This window comes from Anneissia japonica, unplaced genomic scaffold, assembly GCF_011630105.1.
Source record: "Anneissia japonica isolate Jap-2015-1 unplaced genomic scaffold, ASM1163010v1 scaffold1511_len2985839_cov193, whole genome shotgun sequence".
NCBI lineage: Eukaryota > Metazoa > Echinodermata > Crinoidea > Comatulida > Comatulidae > Anneissia > Anneissia japonica.
Genome location: NW_022685291.1, coordinates 1,022,237 through 1,040,917, shown reverse-complemented (window position 1 = coordinate 1,040,917; position 18,681 = coordinate 1,022,237). Strand labels below are relative to the sequence as shown.

Sequence of the window (18,681 nt, the reverse complement as noted above, 5' to 3'; positions counted from 1 at the left end):
CGTGTAGAGACGCACGTGCGCCTAGAATGTCGATGCCAGAGTTATAACCTTTGATGTCCCGAGATGTGCGTACCGTCCTTTTGTTGAATTACCTTGTGTATATATAGGGCTACATAAAAAAAAATCAGTAATTACAGACGTATTCTTTTTTCGATGAATCGATAAGTCCCAATAAGAAAGGGGGTCACGGGGTTTCTCCCCCGGGAAATTTTCGATTCCTAGATGGCGGGAAATTCATAGCCGTCGGAAGCATTTTGCAAGTAGGCCTACGTGGACGGCCACTTTAATAAGAATGGTTGTGTGCTACACATTTTTTTCACCATGGTTGAAAAAAATGGCTCCTCAGCAAATGCGTAATTTAAAAAAATTAATGTCTTCACTTTTAATTTCAGGGTTTAAATTTTAATTGGATGGATGGATGGCTTTATTCGGTATAAACAGCAAGGATACCGTATCCTATGAAAGTCTGAAGAAGACATATCCTGTGTGTCCTTTTGGTTGTGATTGAGCAATACACCCGAGACAATACCCTACGCTTTTCCGAAGAGTGTAGTGCACATGAGCTATATTACACACGGCCATATTGCACGCGCAGTGGTGGGGATTTGCCCAGCGTCCCCGAACCGGGGTTGGGGCGATGTCCCCTACGAAAAAAGTGGGCGTGGTTGGGCATCCCTCGAAATCTCTCGATAATGTTTATCGAAAATGACAATTTAGGGGTTTCGACAGCTTTTTTAATCAGTTTTGGGGGCTACTAATAGGTATGTAAGATATACACATACATTTTTTTTCTCCGACGAATTGTAGTTTTTCTCCCTGAAAAGGGGGCGGGGAGCAAAAATGGGGAAAAGGGGGAATTATATTAAAATTTAAGTCTGAGAGTGCCATTTCCGGCCATCTAGAGGTGCTATAATCACTGAGTGGCCTTCACCCCCACCTTATTCCCTGACCCGGCCATTGCAATTTTAAAATTTTGTGTGCCACCAATTTTCTTGATTTAGTTTAACAGCTGCTGAGACCAAATGCCCTAAAATGGTTACGAGCGATTATCATTGGTATTTATTAGGCCTACCACTATAGCCTAGGCCTTTAGAAGTAGGGAGTAAAATAAGCAATTTTTACTATGAAATTTCTGACAACTTTAGGAAATTTCCTGTATCACATCGGCAATCAATCCTGCACCAGGGCCCTTTCGCACCTAGCGACGCCGCTGAAGACCATGGCTCCAATTAAAAACCACATTTCTGCGACTCCCCCCCCCCCCCCGTTTAATGGCTATCTTTTATCATTAGCTGTTCCCTCCAATTAAAGATTCCCTCTATTTAGAGACCATGGGTTTGGTGGACCCAATTGATACTTTCTCCTCCATGTACAGACCACTATAAAATAAATAGTGATTTTAATGCAGTTTTTTTATACAATAAATTATCATGTTATATATGACTTACACATAGCAATATTAGCCTATGCACTGTTTGTGTAGTGTTTTGTATATTGAATGACGATAATGTTAGTGGCAATGTTAGTAATACTCTAATGGGAAGACAAGTTGATGTCTGGCTACCAAGAAATGTTTATTTAAGAATAAATAAGAGCATGCAGTTACTGTACAACCATTTTAAAACATTTAACGTATTATTTTTCAATTTCCATCTAAATAGAGAAATCTAAAGACCACATTTAGTGCCCATGAGTCCCAAGTCTCCTGTAGAGTCCCGGAATGGAGTCTCCTGGAAATTGGCATGAAGAACGCATTCTGGTCCGCAAGCAAGCACAAATCTTCCGAAATAAAACATCTCCCGCAAATTCATGATGATATATGCATGCTTTTACAAGTTTTATACTGTATTATAAATTGTCTCCCAGCAGTTACTGTCAATCATAATGATTATGTATACTGTACAATGCACAGCAAAATATATTTAGATGTCATAAGAAAACTCATTTACAGATCTCTCGGATGTGGATTTTTCCAAATCCAAGGGGTGTGGGGGGGGGGAGGAGGTCAGGACCCATGACTACCAGATCCACCGATGCGAATTGCAAGAAAAAATGTAACTCGGTCGGGGACGGAATAAACACTCTCTTTTCCCTCCATCTCCTCCTTCCCTCTTTCTTTTCTTGCGTTCCTTTCCGATCATACAAAAATCTCCAGACATTATATATTTTCTGCCAAAAATTGGGGGGGGGGGGGGGAGTTGGGGGGGGGGGGGCCCCCCTCGGCCCCGTTTCCGCCGGCCATGCAATAATGGAAGGCGCTACAAGAACTATATCATCTGCGTAACATAAATTATTCATTTTAACATTATATATTTCACAACATCCATATTTATACTTGGAGAGTTTAACAATCAATTGATCATATTGGTATAAAAATTATAGGACAACAAAGGTGAAAATACACCCATTGTTTCGCCAGGGAAAAAATACCTAGAAATACAATTACCTCACTTTACAGAAAATCTTTAATTAGAATACCAACAAAACAAGAACACGAAGAATATCAATATGCACATTACGCAAAATAAGCTTTGATGGACGGATATAATGCTAAACACTCATAATAGTTTCATATTTCTTAAAATTGTTTGGAGTATATGATCACTTCCCATGATAGATTACATCCAAAAGAATGCCCCTAAGCCAAAATCTCAAAAACGGATATTGCGTTTTTTCCGAATCACGACGGACTGAGTAGATTAGGGCCTGCTATATAAAATGTAAACATTTAATATTTTATTTTTAAATCACAGAAAAATCACAAATTTCGGCCTATATTCAGTACATTCTCGACTGTCTTGGAGATGTGGACCTTATCAAATTTGGTTGGGTGCGAACACCCCCTTTGCACCACCCCACTAGATATACGGGCCTGGAAACTTTACATTTTACTAATTATAATACAGTATTTTCTCAGTATTTTTCGTTAATACTTTTTCCACTTCTCACGCTTTTTGATTTGTAATTCACATACCATTCATGTCGTTGCTCTTCTTCCGATTCCGTTCGTATTCATTTTCAATCTCTCAGTGCTCGGTGGTCTTTTTTGACTTTCTTTTTAGATGTATCAAAGTGTGTTCGTAAGTTTTAAGCTCTAGTCCGACAATTAGGCTACTCACCCCATTAAAGACCTGTTTTGGGGTTGTTTTTTGTTTTTTTCTGTTTTTTTGTTTGTTTATTTATTTATTTATTTATTTGTTTTATATAGCATTCGTTAAAATATTGAAATAATAATTCATTAATTAAAAATTAATAGGCCTAAATAAAGTAATAGGTTTTCGTTTTAGTGTAATTTTGGACTAACAAATAATAATATTATTATATGCCTTTAAATAAGGTTATAAGAATCAATGCACATGTATTTCCTCCCTGTGACTTATTTTTGATTAACCATACATTGTGACATAAATCAAAATAATAATTAAAAAAAAACAAAAAAAAAACTCAACAGTGTACGTTATCAGAGTACATCGCTCAGCCGATTTAATTGCAGTCCCTATTTGATTAATACTTGGAAAATACAAAAAGTATTGCATTTATTTTGTCTATATTTTTGTTTTTGGTTTAGGTAGGTGGCATTTCTGAAAGAAAGAATTGGAATCGGCTAGACCCCAGGCACTGCAGTCACTTTATATTTAAAAAAATATTTTGTCTCTCACTGACTGAAATAAAATAAAATAAAATAAAAATAAAATATGATTTACAAAGACGCATACCCATGTTGGCTGTGGAATACAGACGTGTACAGGATGATGATGATGATGATGCGCATTTCGTTATAAGAAGCACTTTAAATAACTGGTTGAAGTTTATTGTTATAAATGTCACTTCAGATTGGGAGAAAATGGTTCATGACAATCTAGAAATTCTGTCACGGACACCAACTGAAACTTTATGGCCACGAGACACTCTTTTCCGGTATCTCCAGCAGATGGAAGCCTTGCAAGAGAATCTGGAAGAACGTCAAGACCTGCAGAATCTGGCATGTGAGTGGCATCTACTTGTGTCGTAAAGGGAAATGTGTGATACGAACAGTATCAAAATGGTGGTGGAAGTGTAGGAGTAATGGAGGCCATGAAATCAAGCACAGGGGTGGAAGTTGAGCTGGTTGTCGAGTTGTGTAATGTTATATTTTCAAATTCTAAAGCACATCGAAGCTCCGGCATTTTCCGATATAATGGGTCTAAAATTAGTATTATTGTTAATGTGGCGTGATAAAGCACATTTTGAGAAAAAAGTATGTACGCATTTCAGGAAAAATGAATAATAGAAAAATGTTCGCAATAAGGTAATATGAACCTCCTTCAGTATTTTTTTTCTGCATTGATGAGGTGCAATATTATTACGGAGCTTTCGATTTGTTCGATGATGCGACGCTAGAACGGATTCACTAGTGCGTGACCGTATTGCGTTCTCTGCACAACGTAGATTCGGTCAAACTTAACGTTCTCGCATGCGCAAATGACTTCATGCGACGTCATTACGTTCTACGTTCTTCCTACTATTATTGTTGCTACAGTATATCATTTAACTATGTTCATATTTCATCCCTTCTAGATCATGCATTGCTGCAGATATTCGACACACAACATAAAGACCACTAGAAGATCGGATCTGCTGCAGAAAGAAGAGGCCAAACAAATGTTGTTGTCCAAGCACAATGGCTATTATTATAGTAATCAGAGCAGGGTGGTCAGAATGTCTTTTTACACTAAAGCCCTATTCAGACTATCAAACTTTATTTGACAAAAACATGTGACATGCCTAAATATGGTCATGATGACATCATATTATGACCATATATAGGCACATCATGACTATATATGGGCATACAACGGGGGTTTTTTTTGTCAAAGTTTTTAATGTTTGATGTTTTGCTATTTTTAATGGTGCCGAATAAAATTCAATTCAATTCAAAAAGAAATTTGATAATCTGGACTACCCCCCCCAAAAAGAAATTTGATAATCTGGACTCCCCCCCCCCCCCACTTCCACTCCAGTGGCATTTGTCTGATAAAAATTGTAACCAATGATGAGCTTGAAATCCATGGTTAAATATCAAATGAATTTAAGCAATTAAAATTACCATTTTCAAATATCATACAAGTGTTTCTCACTCTTCAAGGAAAAAACAATTTGTTGAAAAAAAGCCAACCCTATATTTAAGCATGAGCAACGCAATTTTTTGTTTTGTTTAACAAAACGACACTTAAAAAAGGAAAATCAGTAGAGTGTTGTTTTCATCTCAATTTGTAAATTGTTATTTATTTAACCCATTCATATTACAGTATTACAATCATTAAAATTCAAAATATCAATTTGCATCTATAAAACTGGTCTGTTCCTTTTGCTTAATTTCAATTCAGTATAATATATATTTATGATGCTTATGGCAGTATATTTACATATAAATATATATATATTTACAGAAACAGTACACAAATACTTTAGTATTAATCTAAAATTTATACATAATAGATCGAATCGTGCTGTTTGCTATATACTTCATTCAAAAAATTTGTTAAAATTATATGGGATATTGAATAATTTATTAATTTTGCCCATATTGAACATAAAATTGTGCGCACACAGTGACTACAAAATAAAGACAAATAAATATCAGTCTTTTAACTAGGTGCTTCCATGGTTCAGCCAAACCCACCCCCTTTTTAAGCCCCTCTAATAAACTAAACAATCCCCCTCTTCTTGAATGAAATACCATCAATATAATGATGAGGTTTTTATAATATATGCAGCTTGAATGCACAAACTGCAGAGACTTCCCTGTGACTACCACCAAGGTTCTTCCTTGGGCCCCATTAGGGCACCAAAATACCCCAGTTACTCTGGTCTCTTAAGGAGTCTTGGTTGCAGAATTTACAGAACAGTAGTTAGGTTCACACTAGAGCCCTAGTATCCGGATCAGAAGATAACCATTAGCACCCATGTAAGAACGCCCCATCAGTTAACGATAACGATAATGTTACCAGGATCTAGATATGCTAACGGTTAGCAAGCGCTATCGGTTAGCAAGTTGAGCGCATTTCTATCATTAACCAATCACATGTATATCCAATTTCTAGTTTCCCATTGGCCAGTAATCCCACGGTCATCTTTTTTTATATCTGTATTGGGCGTTTTCTTGTATGAACACAAGTGTGAGCGCGTATGTTATTCATCTGGATCCTGCTAACCGTTAGCTGGTGTGTGTGTGTGTGTGTGTGTATGTGTGAACATAGCCAATATACTGTTAACATAGCAACTTTTTTTTTTCTTAACCAACTTTTTTTTTTCTTAACCACATTTATAGAGGGTGACCCTTCCAGCGTATCCTAGAAGGTTGGCTGATATCCAGGGCCCTCTTTTTAAAATGAAATGATGATAGTTACTACATTATCAGATATTGTTCAGTACAGTAGCAACTATTATGATAATTAAAGATGCAGATTTACTGCCTCTAATTATAATGGAAATAATCTTGCAAATTTTAATCTCTCTTCTTGAGCCTTGGAAATAGGCTTCTGTACATTTAGATTAATCCTGGCTTTAGGCAAGTACCACAGTCAAAAAATATATATATCCATTCAAATTACACAACAAATACAAATCTAGGTAAATATTTGGTGTGAATTTTGGACCACATTGACAGCATATATTCTTCAATTTAACTGCCTACATACAGTGCATTACACCCATATTTATAATCATAATTGCACTAAATAAAATACATATTGCATTAAAAAAAATGCTACATTTAATATATAAAAAAAATGAACACAGTCCATTTCACTTGTGTCCTTGGTCAAGGCACTTTATTTAAATTTGTTTCTAACCACAAAGAGTATATATGTTGATACTTAGTATGATGTTGTGGTGTCGAATACCTTTGTCCGAAGCACAGGTGCATTACCTGTACCACAACACATACAGAACACTCCTCAGGGGTACAGGAGATGGCATGTTATACTACAAAAGCTGATATTCAAGAGGATCTATACATACTCCAGTATTCTGTCGTTTCATAATTCACTGATTGCATTCTTGCAGAGGGCTTAGAGATTTTCTAGGTAAGCTCATAACACATATGAACCTCTATATAATCTCATATTCATTTTGCATTCCATATGCTCCTCGGCTGCTTCCTCCCGGAGGGCACTTTCCTCTACACAGACTCGTATTCCTTCTGCCATTCCATGTACTTTTTCTGCAACATCCTTGCAGAGGGCTTGGTGTGTTTTAGTACTGCTTCCACATCTTCTGTTGTAATTGGATCAATTGAGAACTCTGGAATTGATTCATCCTCTACAGAAATATAACCAAAAAAACAATTAATAATAGAGAAGATTAGAAGTTATGAAATTATTAATCTTCAGATAATACTGTACTACCAATATTTCTAAAGAGGCTCCATGATATAAGGTAAAATATTACAATTTTGGCCTACATTAATCGTTCTAGTCCTGTAGGAAATGTAATCATTCGATGCTCTCAAGACTTGCCTGGCTGCATATAACCAACAACATTATAACTCTGAATACATTTTGTGATATCTTTGTTGGTTTTCAAACAATCAATTAATCAGTCAGTAAATAAAGTAGTCAAGCAGTCAATCAATCAATCAGTCATCAGTCAGTCAGTCAGTCAGTCAATTAATCTATCATGGAATTTATATGGTTCCAAAATTCACAAACAAAATGTTCAAAGGTGCTCGTACAGCAAAGTTTCTTTAAATTGTTGGCATCCTAACATAATTCCACAGACGAGGTGCAGCACATACAAACGTTCACTTTCAAAAAAACACTAATCCACAACTTGAGGCATAGAGGAATCAATTCTGGGATGGAATTAAGTGTTCTCTGATAAAGATCTGGTGGTGCAAGTTTGTTAAGTGTTTTTAAACACTTTAAAAAGTCTTTTGAAATCAATTCGAGAGGCAACTGGCAACAAATGAATGTTTCTTACAACTGGAGACATATGATCAAATTTTCTTAAAGGTCTCTAGGCATGTTTGAAAGGGCAATCACTGTACAGTATTAGATTTAATCCTTGACGATAAATATACAAAACTAGAATTGTTGACAAAGCCAGATATTCTGTGTTCAAGAGAAATTAAGAGAAAATGTTGTTGAGGGGTTAAACTAGAAAAAAAAAAAAAATACAATCCACAAGATATTATGATCTGACCAATCAAAAGCTTTGTTAGAAACAGCAATCACAATTCACTCAATACTTACTCAACCAATATATGTTACCATGATCTCGATCTAGTAGAGAACAAATATATTGGTTTTTTTGGGGGTATTTTTATGTTAATGGATAATGGTTATAAATATATTTTTATAGCGTGAAATTATTATAAATTACTGTAAATTATTTATAAGCCAAAATTATGTTATATGAGCGGCCCATTTGATGAAAAAGAGCAGGCTAGCACATCAGTTCTAAAAATAGAAGCATGTGGGAATGCATACAGTAATGGTAACTAGTATTTTTGAGTGCATGCAATCCAAGGTAGATGTATTAATTGATTAGGGATTCTAATACATTATTTTGTTAATAAAGCAGATAGCAGATGTACGTCAAAGGCCACATTGTAATAAAGTAACCACATAATTGAATATAATATGCATCTTAAACGGCAGTCCTATCTCACAACATCTAGTAATTTGGTCATTCCAATAATAATACCTATGCCTGTTAATTCCACATAATGCTCCATGTTCATATACAGATGGAAATGATGCAAATGTAACTGTCTAAATATAACCATCCTGAGCTATTCACATTTTGATTGGCTATTTCAAGCACATAGCCTCATTTAATCCTACGTGCATATCTAAACAGACCCATTGACTGGCAGAATAATGAGGGTGTTGTTCTTAATGCAGGTGTCCATGTTGGATTGGCAAACTATTCCAAAAAAGACAGAGAAAATGTTCAATTTAAAAGAAAAACATACCTATCTGGGCCGATTCCAGTATATCAAAGACCTTCCTTACTGGCCTCATGGCGGCTTCTTTGCAGACTAATTTCAAATCAGATCCCGAGTATCCTTCTGTTTTCTAATAAAATTTAAAAAAAAACTAAATTACTTTTAGGGTATTTGACACAATTATCAATACATGTAAAGCACTTTTAAGACTAATTATATATTATATTCCTGTTCAATTTTGCCACTACTATGTATATACAACATCATTATCACATATCAACAAAAGCAGCTACGATTATATATTGAATTATGAATTTAATTATATGTTTATGCATAATGTACATTTCAATTATCTTTGCTTTACCTCTATTCATATTTTTAAATAAACTTACTTCGGCTAAGTCAATGTAATCAAGGTTAGTTTTGATAGACAAAACACAGTCTGGATTAAGAACTAACGGCAGATGAAATTCAATCATTTTCTCTCTTGCTTCTGTCGTTGGCAAATCAACTAAAATTCGCTTTTCTAAACGTCGCAACATTGCATGGTCTAATTCCCTATAAAAATTGAGTAGGAAAATGATGTAACATTGATAAAAATCATTATTTAAAAAATAACAAAATGTCATCGCTGAATGGAATTACTTACTTTTTAGTGAAACCTAGATTTGAGCTGATTAATTCAGATTTCATTCAGTTACCTAAGGGTATGTCCACACACATGGCGTAAGGCTGGTGTAGTGTACGCCTTTGTGTTTGAACTAGGCAGTGGTGTTACTTATGCCAATCACAACCCCACCTCCATGGCGTTATTAACGCTACATGCAGACCCAAGATTAGCTAATGCCACGGAGCTAACGCCAGTGATGCTTGAACGATTTGACCTCATTTCAAGAGATTGTCCAATCACGATTGCAATAGATTAGTTACTTTGATCTACGCCAGTCTTACGCCGTATGTGTGAACATACCCCTAAGGTCAACCCATTTTAACCCTGAATTACGACTGAATGAATCAGCTCAATTGACAAAAAATCAGAAACAATTGAAACCACTTAATTATGAAAATAACAAGTGGCAAGGAAGTGAAGTCTAAGGTTTCTTCCTCTCTAATTTCTCTATCAGGAAGTTGACAATATAGAAAGATAAGTAGTACTGTGTTTACCAAGGTAAATTTGATGCAGCTAGAAGAAATACAAGATCATCAGATTTAGCTAGGCCATCCATTTGTACTAAGAGCTCTGTTTTCATCCGCCTACTGCCCTCATGTTCTCTGAAAAATTAATAAAATATATTATATTTATTAACATTGCCCCCTAAACCTTGACTAAGAAATACCAGGTTGGTGTCGACGGATGATAGTCTTTTACCATTTTGTAGTTAAGTGAACTTAGTTATTAAAGCCCACCCTTGTAATTTCTGGCCCTGGAACTTTGACACAAAAATACCAGGTTAATATCTGGCAGGGGATAGTTTCCATCATAGTTTAAGCGTCTAAAGGGATCGGCGGGATTATTGTTATTACAGTATTAACATTTTATCATCAGATTTGGAACTCACTATTTTTACAATTCAATTGCATGACTGTATATCTATTCACATTTACAATAAGTAGCTCTGCTTATGTATTACATGCAAACAATTGACATCCTAGAATTATTGACTGAAAAAATAACCTTGCCGAGCCACTAGGGCCCATAGGGCTGGAGCTTATCCCCAGTTTCTGTAGCATGAAGCGGATGAGAGCGCAATATTCCCCCTGGCTGGGACGCTGGTCCACCGCAGGTTACTCCCAGAAATTTGCTGCTACCCATTGATACAGCTAGGTAGATAAAGTACCTTGCTCAAGGACAGAAGCAAAATGCACAGCTGAGGATTGAAAACCTGACCTTGAGGTTGGGAAACCAAATCATTTCCACTGTGCCAAACTGCTTCAGCATTATTGATTGTACATGGTGTGTAAATACTGACCCTCCAGCTAGTGATCCCCTCTGACTCATCAGGGACTCCAATTCATCAAGAAATATTGTGGATGGAGCATGAAATCTTGCTAGTTCAAATAATACCTAAAATGATTAAAAAAAAACAAAAAACAAGTTTATGGTGATAGTCAGACATAGCATTATAGCATGCTTTTTAATGTATCTAAAGACTAAAGTTAACCAAAAATCAATGTGATTATCTAGCATGTATTCTGTACTGGTACTGGTATCTTAGGTCAGAAATATCCATGTGACAATAATCTTAGTAGAGTAACCTCCCTAGCCTAAGATGCATATGATTATTGATGGAGTATAGAGGCCACTGAGATCTTAATGGAGTGATTCATCTAGGATGGTGAAGTACAATGAAAGGTTTAGGTGTGTGTGACACTATTACCTTGGTAGAATAACGTCTCTAAATACCCAATTAGAAATTGGTTGGGGGCTGTAGTTGTTTCCACCAACCAATCTGCTAAAGCTGGACACACACATCAGATTGATAAGAAGTGGTCCTGATCGTAATATCAGCACATCTCCCTTTTTCTCATATATTCTGGAAATGATTCATGAGAAGCACTGACCTTGTTAAACATTCATCAGCCCTTAATATGAGTTAAACCTCAAACCTTAACTCACCCTAACTAGTTTCTCTGAGTCTCCTCGCCACTTGCTCACAATGCTAGATGCTGATATGTTGAAGAACGTTGTGTTACATTCTGTGGCAACGGCTTTAGCTAGCAGTGTTTTACCTGTGCCCGGTGGACCATATAATAACAGACCTTTCCACGGTGACAGTATTCCAGTGAAGAGTTGTGGGTACTGGGAACATTAATTAAACATCTTTATCAAAACGATAGCCATTACTGGTCATAACAATAATCAATTATGGGAGGGGGAGCTACTTGAAATAATACTGATAGTTGATATGCTGTTAATAACGATGACGACAACAATAATTATCATGTAATATACCCAAACATTAATAAATCATTTCATTAACTTGTTGTCACTTTATAAACTCAGCATAATAATATTTCAATCTAATTTAAGGAAGTGACTTAAAAGCATTTTAGTATGTTAATATTATTTTTAGCTACATTTTGAATACTGGTCTATTTAAAGTGTATATGTCTTTCCTCATCAGCCTCAAAGAGCCACTTGACAGTGATTGAGTTCACTTATGGTAATCCTGTCATTAATCTTCATGTCTGTGTCTATGTTTCAATATACCTTTCTACATATATTATTTATTCAGCTTTAGGCACTAGGATCAAGGATATGCCAAACAGTGAACTAAAGCCCCTATCGCACTGGACTTAATTTGGTCAAATTAACCGAGTCACTGGCTAAATTGACCAAAAAAAATCCAATCCGAACGTCGGTTACAATTCCCTCAGGGTTAAATTAACCAAGCCGAATGGTTAATTTTACCGACCTCAGCCTGTCCAGTAAAACTTACCACGGTCTCGGTTAAACTAACCACGCTGGTCAAGAAGTCCAATCCGAACGTGCACACGGTTAAAACTTTTCCATGTTGACACCACTCGAACAAAACCGGAAGTTGAAGTCACAAACTAGTGCCCTCAATAATATTTTTTGTACACAAGTTTAAATCTTGGTAAAACTATGGTAAAACTAACCACGTGAATAATCCAAGTGCGAACAATGGTGAAATGTACCCATGACTTTGGTTAAAGTTACCTTGGTAAAATTTACCATTTTTTAAATCCAGTGCGAACAAGGCTTAAATCATTATTCAAAGTGGCAATCCCATCACAAGACACAGACAGAACTTATTCAATCCTTTACAGAAAATTCAGGAATAAATAAATTTCTCACCTTTATAGGGTACACTACAGATTCTTTGACTAAACGTTTGGCTGCATCTAGACCAATGATATCATCCCATCGTACATTAGGATTGTTTAAGTATATATCCTTGCTAATACTCTGAGCTAACTCACGCCACTCTAGAGAGTAGCCGGCATAGCCGCCTAATGGTTTTAATAATCTTTCCTGCAAGGATAAATATAAATAACGGTAAATTGAATAATGGTAAAAATTGAATGTTTCTTTTACTTTTGATTTATGTTTTGTCCATTTCTGTGAATTTGTTGCATGTTATTGTTCTTTTCTTTTTATTTAACTATTGTGAATATCATCGCAGTTTAGCTTTGCTGCAAAGATATAGTTATTTGAATTTTATTGAATAAACTGTCTGTCTGTCTGTCTGTCTATCTATAGAGAAATAATTATGACAATTAATGATTCGGTTGATGATGATGTGAAGACATTATAGATGATGAACTAATTAGTTTTAAATATAACAAAACACAGTAATCCGAAAAAAAGAGATAGAGATATTTTGAAGATTCAATGTTTCGATCTATTTGATCATTTTCAAGAATCATGAAATATACTATCAAACAGATTGTTTTATTAGAACTCAACCACTCTAACCACTATGCCGTACCATGTTATCTCCCATACTCTACTTACTGATGGATCAGAGTCTGTGAGATACTCTTGTGTTGCCCCCTTCACAGCATTGTTCAACATAGCCCTCATGTCGATGATGGGTCCCCTCCGAGGGGGAAGTTTTCCAGAATTTCCTCTATGTCCATCTGCATCATTGCCCTTAGGGGAGGCAACAGTTGACCCAGACACAGCCAAGTCAGACAGGGGGTCAATGTTACCATTTACCTAGTAAGAATAGTATGTGTTAATCAGGGTTATCATTACCTGAGTATATTATCAAGGAATTTGATGAATTTCCACATTTGATAATATAACATAAAGATTGAGGTTAACTTATTCAGCAAAGTTGATCATATAGGAATCTCCATAAAAGAATTCTCCTTTAATAAGGCTGGGTGAGTGGTGGTGGGTCATGTTGCTCGTACTCCTTGTTGCTTGTGCTCGCTGGTGCCAACTTGCACTGGGTTGGATGTGGCTATAGAGTTTGTAGATACATACATACCAGGCTCACACAGACAACACATGGCAAATGCTTCTTTAAGATGTACAAAGCACTCTCACCTGTTGGGGTTTGCCGTTCACCTCAGGCTTTGGTTTCCTTTCAATACTTTGTTGCTTACGCATCGCCGGGTTGGAAGAAGTTGGCCGTCGCCGTGAAGCAGAGTTCCCTGACGAAACCTGATCCCTTGGCTCTGGAACATGGGGGATTTTTGGAAGGCTTGGAGTGCTGCCTTTTCGATTCCTGAAAATTAAATGACATTTTATATATTGAGGCAGTCTTCACAATTCTTTCCTCTTCACATTCAAAAGCATGTACATTCGCTGATTACAGGACAGAGCGATGCTCTAGAAACAAAGTCTCATCATGAGGCTGGGAAGTGGAGCAGTTAGGTACCAAGAAGTTATGCCTGGCTTTGTACAGAAATATGAATGGAGGACACTGCAATTGCAATTATACTGCTATGTACCAATCTACTTCTACCCTCAAAACAGTGTAATATCAGATTTTAGATAAATTTTCATCCTAAAATCATTAAAATAATTAACCAGGCTTCAAATCAGGGCATAAATTTAGAAATCTGTATATATTATTATTAGGAAATGTGCAATTTTGACATAAAATATGTGGATTTTTCATAATGACATGATGAATATCCACTTATAACTTTTTTAGTATGTAAAATAGAACTTACCGTCTCCCACTTCCACCTTTCTGTTGAGGAATATCACCTACAAAGAAACAACAACCTTGTCGAGTTTTCTGTATTTTTATATCTACTCTATATACTGAGGGAGCAGTTATACTTCAGGCTCTCAACATCAAAAATAGAAATATTGATTGATTGATTGACAGATTGAAGCATTCTGTCAGATCTAAATTACATTAAGAGATTTCTTTCTTGTCTGACCTAACACACACTATTTGACCAAATATATCTGATATGGCTTCAGAAAACCGATCAAATAAATCTTAATTATTTCCATGTCTGTTGTAAGTTGGATAATACTCTACTTAACATATAAACATTATCTGATGAGTCTGAAAATAATCTGATAATCAATGCACAAAGTTTATAAGAATTCAAACATCACAATGGCAGTACAGTACAGACAACTGGCATTTTGTTAATCCAGGTTGACTTTCTTTTGACTTACCTGATGACAATTTCTTGGTTATTTTGGGATATTTTCCAAATTTTACATAGTAATACGATTCATATTCCTAAAAATAAGAAAACAAGAAAAATCATAAGAAATAAAGGTAATTATCATCATCAGTACACTGCACCCTCATTTAACCATGTTCTACTATTTTGTGATATTCTATGTGTAATAATGGAAATTATTTATTAAGTAAACAATCATGAAAAAATACATTGGAAGATTAAGAAAAATACTTTTTAAAATTAATCTTTGCCATTTTTACTATACAATGGAAGCAAATTTTGTAATTTGTATATTGATATAATATTTCAAACTCTGAAGCACATTTGAGGCATGTTGTGGCAAAATGGCTAACTTGTAGCAAAAATTGAAATTCAAGTTATTGGTATTTTCAAATACCTGAGTATGTGATCTTTAAAATGAGAGGTCATTCATTCAAATTGAACATTTCAAACCTAAGTTATTGGAAAGTGAAAGTACAGTACTCTTAGAGTCAAGATAAACAGGATTTTGAGTAATTGCCTTTCAAAGTTATTTGTGCATACACTGTTTAATAGAACGAACTATGAAAAATAACGTTAAATAAACAATTTGTTAAACAGCTTGCAGAACTAATACTTTGGGATATAATTAATGAGACATTAAACTGTTGATCTAAAGTGAAAAACAAATTTGGCTTTTTTAGCAATTTTTTGAGCTCCCATATTTTATAGCTCATCTACTCAATACTGGACTGTGCGACAACTTAACCATTTTGCCACAACAAGCCTCATTTTACAAAATACTTAACCACAAAATATATATTTTTACCTTTGAAACTTAAAATGGAAAAATATTTTGGAACAAAATAAGGAGTTCTAATAATCTAAAAAATGGTTATAATTACTAAATATAGGCCCATCCCAACAACATTAAGAAAATTGTCAATATGGTAAGTATCCATCATGGATGAATTTGAAATTATATGGTTGATAAAAAATAAGAAAATTGATAAACTTATTAATTTCTATAGAAACATAATGTTACTAATCACTACCTTGGCTGGTTATTTATTATATTATATTTGTATTATTATTATTATTTTTGAGATATAAATGTTCTTTTGAACCTTGAAAGATGTTACTGAGTACCATCTGACTTGGTTATGTTATAATCAATGTGTGAACTTTTTACCTGTTCTTTCCAAAGAAAATTTATTCAAAATGCCTTGATACTTACCATGAGAATGGTAGGTAGATCTATATTATCACATACTTCAAACCTGCTGAAGCTCAGATTTCCTTCAGATTCTAGTGCTTTGGCCGATTCTATGTACCCTGCATCTACTAGATGATGAAGTACTAGTACAAGAAGGTTTCGTTTACGCTGTTCTGTCCTTTGTTCTTCCTGCAATATTAATATAGTGCTGGTAAATTTACTAACTAGGGGCAGCGAACGCTTTACTTTATTAGTCATCAGTTTAGCAAGAGGTTAATAATTAATTTGATGTGTCTGAGTGAGGTACAGTACCTGTTGGCCACTCACTATCTCTGTAATGATAAAGAAGGTTATAGGGTTGGCTAGGAACATTCAAATTCATTACTGAGAATCATAGATACGGTACAGGGGCAGAATTAGGGAGGGGGGTGGGCTGGCATTAAAAATGTTTAAAAAAGAAGGAAAAGGAAATTATCAATCGCCCAAAATACTTTAGAAGATATGTGAGGTCTGACCACGAAATGAGACGCATCGTTGGTGAAATCATTTTGAGATAATCACCAAAATAGGTCAAAGTCAAAATTTTACACAATTTGGATTTTAATGTTTTGTTTTTGAATAACTTTATATTTATATTTAATGATTGTATACTTTGAAAGTGAATTTTCTTACTAAAACAGTGTTCACTGCGCATATTCTGCAATTCTAGTCCTATTGAAACATAATGTTACTAATCACTACCTTGGCTGGTTATTTATTATATTATATTTGTATTATTATTATTATTTTTGAGATATAAATGTTCTTTTGAACCTTGAAAGATGTTACTGACTTGGTTATGTTATAATCAATGTGTGAACTTTTTACCTGTTCTTTCCAAAGAAAATTTATTCAAAATGCCTTGATACTTACCATGAGAATGGTAGGTAGATCTATATTATCACATACTTCAAACCTGCTGAAGCTCAGATTTCCTTCAGATTCTAGTGCTTTGGCCGATTCTATGTACCCTGCATCTACTAGATGATGAAGTACTAGTACAAGGAGGTTTCGTTTACGCTGTTCTGTCCTTTGTTCTTCCTGCAATATTAATATAGTGCTGGTAAATTTACTAACTAGGGGCAGCGAACGCTTTACTTTATTAGTCATCAGTTTAGCAAGTGGTTAATAATTAATTTGATGTGTCTGAGTGAGGTACAGTACCTGTGGGCCACTCACTATCTCTGTAATGATAAAGAAGGTTATAGGGTTGGCTAGGAAAATTCAAATTCATTACTGAGAATCATACATAGATACGGTACAGGGGCAGAATTAGGGAGGGGGTGGGCTGGCATTAAAAATGTTTAAAAAAGAAGGAAAAGGAAATTATCAATCGCCCAAAGCACTTTAGAAGATATGTGAGGTCTGACCACGAAATGAGACGCATCGTTGGTGAAATCATTTTGAGATAATCACCAAAATAGGTCAAAGTCAAAATTTTACACAATTTTGATTTTAATGTTTTGTTTTTGAATAACTTTATATTTATATTTAATGATTGTATACTTTGAAAGTGAATTTTCTTACTAAAACAGTGTTCACTGCACATATTCTGTAATTCTAGTCCTATTATTTGTACAGGTTGGTTTATCTTGGAGGCCGATTTTCTCAAAATGTGGTTCTCTTACACATAATATTTAAATGCTCATATCTCTGGATCTAGGCCTAGGCCTACATACATCTTAGTTAGTAAAGCCATAATCACTGGCACTCGGGTAGGCTATGTCTATAGGGTGGTTAGGCCCTATATACCCAGGCTGGCCTAGGCCTAAGCCTACCTAACTATATATGCCTAGGCTTAGGCTAGTAGGCATAGGCCTATAGAGTAGCCGGGGTCTTTTCTTATTCAGACTCATTCAGCGGCCTCCCTGCTGCTGCTGGGCTGGGAGGAGGTAGTTTTGTTTTTGCTAGCCTAGTTAGGCCCAGATTAGGCCTAACTTTAATCGCATTTATGACACTGTAATAATACTCAGAATCCAATACAATTCATCTTGCAAAGTAAATAGTCTAGTGACTATCACCTACCGCCTCCCTAGCTTGGTTTGCTGTTTTCAATGTAACATAACTTAGTGATTCCATTTTCAAAGTTTATATAAAAACCCACAGGCGTCTGGTTGCCTGGGATCTGTCATTTGAATGTATCCCGAAATGCATCACTCTTCCCGAATCAATGCGCATGCCCACAATTTGGTGCGAGAAGGGATTGTATTTTGAAACAAGCAAGATGTCCGACTATTTAGAATTAAAAGTAAGCAATATTTCAGCGTTTTTATAACCTTTGTTATTTATTTTCGACACTTTGAGACAAATTTTGTGTTATAGACCTATTTAGACTAATAGTATTTATGATGATTTTATTCACAACTTGTTTAATTAATAAATTATTTGA

General features: G+C 35.2%; 2 protein-coding genes across 7 annotated transcripts in view; one reads left to right on the top strand and one right to left on the bottom strand.

Moving 5' to 3' along the window:
* Positions 1-4,843, top strand: part of LOC117110149 (cation channel sperm-associated protein 2-like) — a 20,156-nt gene extending 15,313 nt beyond the window's left edge. Inside the window, exons 11-12 of the mRNA XM_033252763.1 lie at positions 3,834-3,986; positions 4,558-4,843. Of these exons, the coding sequence (XP_033108654.1) occupies positions 3,834-3,986; positions 4,558-4,604 (200 nt within the window). The 3' untranslated portion in view covers positions 4,605-4,843. The remainder of the gene's footprint in view (positions 1-3,833; positions 3,987-4,557) is intronic.
* A 391-nt stretch (positions 4,844-5,234) lies between these two features.
* On the bottom strand, positions 5,235-18,455 carry LOC117110108 (katanin p60 ATPase-containing subunit A-like 2). 6 transcript variants are annotated; one of them, XM_033252718.1, is made up of 14 exons: positions 18,318-18,455; positions 17,166-17,333; positions 15,048-15,114; positions 14,585-14,621; positions 13,953-14,133; positions 13,413-13,616; positions 12,753-12,929; positions 11,550-11,732; positions 10,903-10,997; positions 10,097-10,204; positions 9,325-9,490; positions 8,960-9,062; positions 8,235-8,264; positions 5,235-7,302 (listed from the first exon to the last, which is right to left on the bottom strand). In XM_033252718.1, exons 1-14 carry the CDS (start codon positions 18,369-18,371, stop codon positions 7,163-7,165), a joined length of 1,713 nt encoding a protein of 570 aa, XP_033108609.1. In that variant the 5' UTR covers positions 18,372-18,455; the 3' UTR covers positions 5,235-7,162. The 6 variants fall into 6 exon arrangements, 4 of the variants coding, with proteins under 4 accessions (XP_033108609.1, XP_033108603.1, XP_033108632.1 ...); XM_033252712.1 differs by lacking the exon at positions 17,166-17,333 and adding an exon at positions 16,275-16,442 and having other exon boundaries at positions 18,318-18,447; XR_004445633.1 differs by lacking the exon at positions 17,166-17,333 and adding an exon at positions 16,275-16,442 and having other exon boundaries at positions 7,191-7,302; positions 9,321-9,490; positions 18,318-18,447.
* Between the last annotated feature and the right edge of the window lie 226 nt (positions 18,456-18,681).

Bases quoted from the DNA above. Each gene is read 5' to 3' on its own strand.
- LOC117110108 (XM_033252718.1), bottom strand. From the start codon at position 18,371: ATGGAATCACTAAGTTATGTTACATTGAAAACAGCAAACCAAGCTAGG. The intron at 15,115-17,165 runs GTAAGTATCAAG...TCTTATTTTTAG, and splicing joins ATCTACCTACCATTCTCATG to GAATATGAATCGTATTACTA. The intron at 7,303-8,234 runs GTAAGTATTGAG...ATATTTCTGTAG, and splicing joins TGGTAACATATATTGGTTGA to AGGATGAATCAATTCCAGAG.